The 7,998-nt window shown below is 42.3% G+C and overlaps 1 protein-coding gene across 1 annotated transcript in view; it reads left to right on the plus strand.

Annotated features, from left to right (window-relative positions):
* The window catches only part of dkk2 (dickkopf WNT signaling pathway inhibitor 2), a 29,706-nt gene extending 25,691 nt beyond the window's left edge, over nt 1-4,015 (plus strand). Inside the window, exon 4 of the mRNA XM_067973763.1 lies at nt 3,006-4,015. Coding sequence (XP_067829864.1) covers nt 3,006-3,244 — 239 coding nt within the window. The 3' untranslated portion in view covers nt 3,245-4,015. The remainder of the gene's footprint in view (nt 1-3,005) is intronic.
* The last annotated feature ends 3,983 nt before the right edge of the window (nt 4,016-7,998 follow it).

Below are 7,998 nucleotides of genomic sequence, written 5' to 3' on the forward strand. Positions count from 1 at the left end.
CTGACAGTTGTCATTTAACACTGCTGGCTGCCCTGGCACAAAAACTGACCAGAAGCAGGATACCCCTCTTTCAGGAAACTTCAGGCGAAAGGGGGAAGGAATGATAAAGGACTCCTTCTTGAAATTTCATTTCTGATTTTGCTACACAAAGTGAGCAGAGCAAATCTTCTCCTTGTATAAATATTAGCAATAGTAACAGAGCCTAGGAAGTGATTACAAAGCTGTGATGGAGGATTGAGACCCAAGAGACCCACCTCATGCTCCCTTGACCCCATTCCCACTAAATTGCTGACTACCCAACTTCCCTTCCTGGCTGACATTGTAAATGGTTCCCTCTCCTCAGGTACTGTTCATGTCCCTGTCACCACCTCCTCCTCAAAAAACGCCCTCCTCGCCCCCTCTGTCCTTGCAAACTGCTGCTCCATTGTCCTTTCCTCTCCAAAGTCCTTGACCATGCCTTTATCACCTCCAGACTTTACTATTCCAATGCTCTCCGGCCTCCCATTCTCCACTCTTCATAAACTTCAGCTCACCCAAAACTCTGCTGCCTGCGTCCTATCCCACACCAAGTCCTGCACACCCATAATTCCTGTCCTGGCTGATCTACATTACCTCCCGGTCCCCCAATGTCTCCAATTTAAAATTTTCATCCTTGTCTTTAAATCCCTCCATGGCCTTGATGCTCCCTGTCTCTGTAACCTCCTCCAGGCCTACCACCATTTCCGAACTCTCCATTTCTCTAACTCTGGCCTCTTGCCCCCTTCTATCATCTCACCATTGGTGGCCATGCCTTCAGCTGCCTAGGCTCCATACTGTAGAATTCCCTCCTTACACCTCTCTGCCTCTCCACCTCTCTCTCCTTCATTAATACCCTATTTAAAACCCACCTCTTTGACCAAACTTTTGGTCATCCCTCCTAATATCTGCTCTTTTGGCTGGCGATGATTTTGTCAAGCGCCTTAGTACATTTTTATCTATGCCAAAGGCGCTATATAAACGCAAGTTGTTGTTGTTGAGATTCTGTCATAAATCGCTCAAATGGATTATGGCATTATCTCAAGCCCTTGATTAAACCTTATAATCACCTCTTGTATAACAACAACAACTTGCATTTATATAGCACCTTTATGTTCTTTTTCAAAAGCAAAATACTGCGGATGCTGGAAATCTGAAATATAAACAGAAAATGCTGGAAAAGCTCAGCAAGTCAGGCAGCATCTAATGACCTACCTGGTCAAGAACAAAAGGGAAGGTCTGTGATAGGGTAGAGGGCACAAGTGATTAAATGACAAAAGGGATGATGGTGCAAGGCAAGGAGGGTGGTAATGGGACAGGTTAAGAAACAAAAGATGGGTCTAGAGGAGCTGTAAATGGCAACAGCAGGTTCTGGGCCGAGCCAAAAGAGGAGGTATTGGGGGGATGACCAAAAGCAAGAGGTGGGTTTTAAAGAGAGTCTTCATGAAGGAGAGAGAGGTGGAGAGGCAGAGAGGTGTAAGGAGGGAATTCTACAGTATGGGGCCTAGGCAGCTGAAGGCATGGCCACCAATGGTGAGGTGATGGAAGGGGGGGGGGAAGAGCAGAACCTGCTGTTGCCATTTACAACTCCTCTAGACCCATCTTTTGTTTCTTAACTTGTCCCATTGCCTTGCACCATCATCCCTTTTGTCATTTAATCACTCTTGCCCCCAACCTATCGCAGACCTTCCCTTTTGTTCTTTCCTCCCCTCCCCCCCCCCACCATTTCCCTGGTTTAAAAACTGTTAACTCTTTAACATCTTCCAGTTCTGACGAAAGGTCCTTCGACCTGAAACGTTAACTCTGTTTCTTTCTCCACAGATGCTGCCTGACTTGCTGAGCTTCTCCAGCATTTTCTGTTTTTTAAAAAAATTTATTAGCTGTTTTCCATTCCCTCCTTTTTCTCATGTCACTATGCCTTCTTGTGCTACACTCGCCCAAAGCAAGAGGGTCTGCTCCCAGGCTGCTGTTAATGCCTCTTCATACGTGGCACAAAAGCCCATCAGTGTGACCCTCCCAATTTTCTGTCTGAGGGTTAGGACCCATTTCCCCCCACTCCACTTCTCCTTTCCCCAATGACATGGCTTAGATCACTATGTAAGGAATTAGGAATATGAATCTTTGTTCTACCCAGCCTGGCACTGACTAGCGCACTGTTGCTATTCCTGAGGGTGTTTGCTTATTTTTAAAAGATTAATTTTTATGTAAAAATGTCAGCAAGCAATTCTCAAAGCCATTTGAAAAATGTATGTTTTAATTTGCTTTCACAATCTGCAACTTGTCAGCTTGTGGGATTCAATGTAGGGCTTAATAAGGGGTCATATAAAAGTCGATCGTGCATTCATATGGATCAGTGAGAACATGCCAGTTCTTTCCTGGGGACGCTCATAAAAATGGTATTCAGCAGGTGTTGCTGCCAGATGCCTTGAGCCAACAACGAGCAATGAATCAGGAATTTGAAAGGAGAAAGGGAAGGACTTTCAATGCAATGCGTTTCCCCTTTAATGTCACATTCATATCATTTACTAAAGATCTCTTACCTGTTAGGGAAAACTTTCAATTAGATTCCTCTCACCCACTTCCCCTGCCCCCCCCAACACCCCATTCAATCTCACTCCCCTGGGGAAACCTACACTTCAGATCAGGTAGACGTCCTGAGATCAGTCAGGCGGTCCCCCAAACATGGCCTCTTACGCATTCCCCCACTCCCTTCGCCCTACCATTGGTGGCCGTGCCTTCAGCCGCCTAGGCCCTAATCTCTGGAATTCATTCCCTAAACCTCTCCCCCTCTCGACCTCTCTCTCCTCCTTTAAGATCCTCCTTAAATTCCACCTCTTTGACCAAGCTTTTGGCCACCCCTGTTGATATCGCTTTATTGGACTTGGTGATGATTTCCGTCTGATCATGCATCCACGAAGCGCCTTGGGGGTGTTTTTTCAACTTTAAAGGCGTTTCATAAATGCAAATTTCTTCTTGTTCTTGTCGGGTAGGTCACGAAGGGGACTCCTGTTTGCGCTCCTCAGACTGTGCAGAAGGATTTTGCTGTGCTCGCCACTTTTGGACCAAGATCTGCAAGCCAGTTCTTCGCCAAGGGGAAGTATGTACAAAGCAGAAGAGGAAGGGTTCTCACGGCTTGGAGCTTTTCCAGCGCTGTGACTGTGCGAAAGGACTTGCCTGTAAAATTTGGAAAGAGGCCAAATCAAGGCTCCACATCTGCCAGAAAATCTGAGTGTGTCGGCATTCTGCTACAGCCCTGAGACTGTGAAACAAGGTGCTTTGTAGGACCATATTGTGTAAATATTACAGGATTTGTTAAAGTGCCATTTCTTTCACAAGAATTCATTCACGCTTAATGCAAAAGTACACAATGGTCCAGATCTGAGGGCCGCGGCATATCGACTCTGGACATTATGCAATAGGTTAGCACTTCCAAATCAATTAAAGGCAGTTTCTAACTTCAGGGGGGGCGTTGGGCTGTAGCTTCTATTTTCCCTTTCGGTTTATAATGTTATTTTTTAATTCACTCTCGGGATGTGGGCATCACTGGCAAGGCCGGCATTGATTACCCGTCCCTAGTTGCCCTTGAGAAGGTGGCGTTGGACCTTCTTCTTGAACCGCTGCAGTCCTTGTGGTGAAGGTGCTCCCACAACATTGTTGAGTCGGGAGTTCCAGGATCCTGACCCACGGAGCGGCACGTAATATTGAAAAAAAGTCTCTGTAAAAAAATCGTAAGAATCTTCCAGCACAGATGGAGGCCATTCAGCCTATCGGGCCTGTGCCAGCACTTTAAAATAAAATTGCTCTTAGGATGTGCGCAAGGCTGTATTTATTGCCCAGCGTGAGTTGCCCCTGAGAAGGTGGTGCTGGGCCATCTCCTTGAACCGCTACAGTCCTTTTGATTTGTGGTTCAAGTCTCATTTTTCCAGCATGTTGCAGAAGGATTAATTATTTTCTAATTAATTACTTTCCCCCAAAAACTTGTTTGTTTTATCCATACAAAAGAGGAACCAATTCATCAGAACCGTACAATAATTGTCAATATTACACATTTAGAACATCCCGCTTTGTAATTTAGTGATTTTCTTTTACAGCAATGGCTGCATATCATATCAGTCCGAGAAGTTATAGCATAAATCTCAGTTCAATAAACTCTGGATTTGGACCTGTCTGTTACACTGCAGATAAACTCATTCATTAGGAACATGGGAACAAGAGTAGATCATTCAGCCCCTCGAGCCTGATTCACCATTCAGTTAGAGCGGGGCTGAGCTGTACCTCAAATCCATTTACCCGCCATTCCCATGCAGTGGCTTGGGATCCCTGTGACTACTCACCAAATACATTTACAGATATCTCAACAGTTAGCAATTGCGCCACTAATCGAATACAATTAAAACAGACCGTATCTAAAATTAACTGAATTGGGAATATATATTCAGATCTCATTGCATACTGAAAGTAAAAGGGCGGAAAGGCCATTCTGAATTAATCAGTAACAATACCGCAGGAGACGGTAGTTGTAACTGTGAACTAGGCAGTTGAACTGAAATGGGCTAAGCCTGTCGATCAAATTGTTTTCTTCAACCTATTATATAATTCATTATTCCTATTCAATGATGCTTAAAATTGGATATATTTCGAAACACTTTAAAACAAAAAGACACTGATAAGTGTGATCTCTGAAGCTGCTTGGAGTCGAAGGGAGGGGTTTAAAATGATAGCTTTTTTTATTAATGATGTGGCAAATCTGCTGTTAGTTTATATATACCAACAGGTTATGAAGAAAAATTAATAGTAGGAGGAGGATAGTTGCAGACTTCAGGAGGACTAGTGAAATAAGCAGACACATGGCAGATGAAATTTAATGCACAGAAGTGTGAAGTGATGCATTTTGGAAGGAAGAATGAAGAGAGCCAATATAAACTAAATAGTCCAATATTAAAGGAACAGAGAGACCTGGGGTTTCACATACGCAACTCTTTGAAGGTGGCAGGACAAGTTGATAAGGTTGTTCAAAATGCATATGGGATCCTTGGCTATATAAATAGAGGCATAGCGTACAAAAGCAAGGAAGTTATGCTAAACCTTTATAAATCACTGATTAGGCCTCATTTGGAGTATTGTGTTCAATTCTAGGCACCACACTTTAGGAAGGATGCCAAGGCCTTGGAGAGGGTGCAGAAGAGATTTACTAGAATGGTACCAGGGACGAGGGACTTCAGCTATGTGGAGAGACTGGAGAAACTGGGATTGTTCTCCTTCGAGCAGAGAAGGTTAAGGGGAGATTTAATAGAGGTGTTCAAAATCATGAAGAGTTTTAATAGAGTAGGATGGGGAGAAACTATTTCCACTGGCGAGAAGGTCGATAACCAGAGGACACAATTTAGGATAATTGGCAAAAGAGCCAGGGGGAGATGAGGAGAATTTTTTTTACGGAGCGAGTTGTTATGATCTGGAATGCACTGCCTGAAAAGGTGGTGGAAGCTGATTCAATAGTAACTTTCAAAAGGGAATTGAATATATACTTGAAGAGGAAAAATGTGCAGGGCTATGGGGAAAGAACAGGAGAGTGGAACTAACTGGATAGCTCTTTCAAAGAGCAGGCACAGGAATGATGGGTCGAATGGCCGCCTTCTGTGCTGTATGAGTCTATGATTCTAAAGTAGCATCATTACTGGCAACTCCAATCAATTTTCCATTTCATAACTCTTGTGCACTGTAGTGAAGGGTTAAAACAGCATGGGGCATAAGTTTAAAAATTCAAAACTTAGGGGCATGAAGGGAAGTCAGGCGAAGCTTTTTCATCTAAGGGTGATAGATTTCTGGAATAAGTTATCAGAAAAAGCCCTTTGAAACAGATGTGATACCTGGAGAGAGAAGGGATTGAAGGAGATGTGACAAGTGCAGTAAGTGGAGTTGATCTATCAAAAGGAGACAGGCTTGTTGGGCCTCAACACCTTTTCTGTTCCTAAGAATTCTGTAAAGTTCTTATGCTTTCAAACCATCTGAGCTGTATCATAATTGCTAATCATATTGATATCTTCATATTGATACCTTGGTGATCTTCCAATGGCGTGATGGATTCAACCAGGCAAAATGGGTAGGTGTAGTATAAATAATGTAAAACATAACAAAAGACAACGGGGGTGAAATTGATCTTCGCCAGTAAATGGGCTCCTGACGAATCGGAAATCCGTTTTGCACGGCACCCAATTTTCTTTTCCATAATCGGGCACTTGGAGCCCATGTCGCGCTATTGGTCTACAACCAATTTCACCCCCAAGGAACAATAGAGAAGGCTTTCCATTTAAGCACTCCAACGCACGATGGGAGTACATTTCAGGAAATTGGGCAACCTCAATTTCTGTCCATTAAAATGAATGAACGGAAAATCACGGGCTAGGGGTCGATACATTTCGAAGTACACACTGCCGGCATGTGCTGGGAGTAGGAAGTCTCTACCTAATAGCGTTAAGGTGTGATCAAATAAGTGAATTAGACTAAAGGGGTACAGCATACGTACACATGTTCAATCTGGCTTCAGTGCAGTGTACACTGCTGCTGAGCGATGGCCAGTAGGTAGGAAGCTTCATTGAAGCAATAGGCGGAATTGTCACAACATTTCCAGTTACAGACATCGGGTGAAAGTTTAGGAACCAGATTTTGCAAAAGAAAAGAAAAGGCAAACGTAGATTGTGATGCAAACAGTGACATGCCATAGCCTACAAAAAAAAACGCCATCCCTTTTTAATTTAATTTCCGCATCAGATGAGACAGAAATTAATGCAGGATGTGCTATCAGAGAGAAGCAAAGAATAATACCACAAAACTTGTTAGTGGTGGCTAAATCTTTTAAGTGTAAATTTGTACAGGATTTTATGTACAGTATTGTAAACCAAAACTTGGGATCTTTTTTGAAGAAAAAATTCAAACCAGTTCCTTTCTCTGCAGTGGATGCTTGAGTCAGGTCTGCTGGTACTGCTAATGCATGTAACATCATTAATTTTTTTTTAAGAGTTCTCTACAAATATCAAAATATATTTTTAATAAACAGACACCTTGAGGGATTAAAGCACATATAAGGCACAATGAAGTATGTATTATTGGTGAATAATGCTTATAGCAACAGATGTAACATAGATAATGTTATTTTAATCTCCCCTCCTTGCCCGCCTCTACACTTATAACAATAGCGAGCATGGAAAGAGTAAATTGTGAAGTAATATTGGACAGAATTATATAGAGAATAATGGATGGTTGGGAGCGCTTACCAGAAAATCATCTCATTAAAGGAGTTCAGATGATTTATTAAGTGCTTGAATTTTGCTGTTGCAATTTATCTTGATCTGAATCCAGGGATGAGATTATATTCATTGCAATCACTCTACCTGTTATTTTTTAATATCTACTGCAGTGCTATTGATAACATAACGACTAAATTTGCAATGTTATCACTGCAAGATTAGAGGAAGTCAGTCTGCAAGTGGATCACTGGGAGATAACACTACGTAGATGTGATGCAGAGAATAGCAGATTTATGTTCACGTTGGGCTGGTGCATGTGTGTGCTTCTGAATTAGTTTGGGACCTGTTTGTGTACAAGAAATACAAGCAAGATCCAAGCCTATAAGGGGACCATGGTCCACCTGTGCTACATCCACAGACCATGCGTTATTTTGAATAATGTATACAAGGTACTACTCCGTCTTATCTCCATTGTAAAAAAAATGACCCATTACAAGTGAGGAGAATGATAAACAACAGTTGTTTGATGTCACTGATGTTACAGTTGTCAGAGATGAATAAATTGTCACACTCTGCTTGTGGTGTTCAGAAGCTAAATTTTCAGAAATTATGAGTTGGGGAATAAAGTACCAGGTGTACATTATATGCTAATAATGCTCAGCTCTTTATTCAGTTTGTTTTGTAGTCACAATTAAAGCTGGTTTGTTAAGCAAGTCAAATAAAAACTACTATCTCTTGA

The sequence above is a fragment of the Heptranchias perlo genome, chromosome 1 (assembly GCF_035084215.1).
Source record: "Heptranchias perlo isolate sHepPer1 chromosome 1, sHepPer1.hap1, whole genome shotgun sequence".
Lineage (NCBI taxonomy): Eukaryota > Metazoa > Chordata > Chondrichthyes > Hexanchiformes > Hexanchidae > Heptranchias > Heptranchias perlo.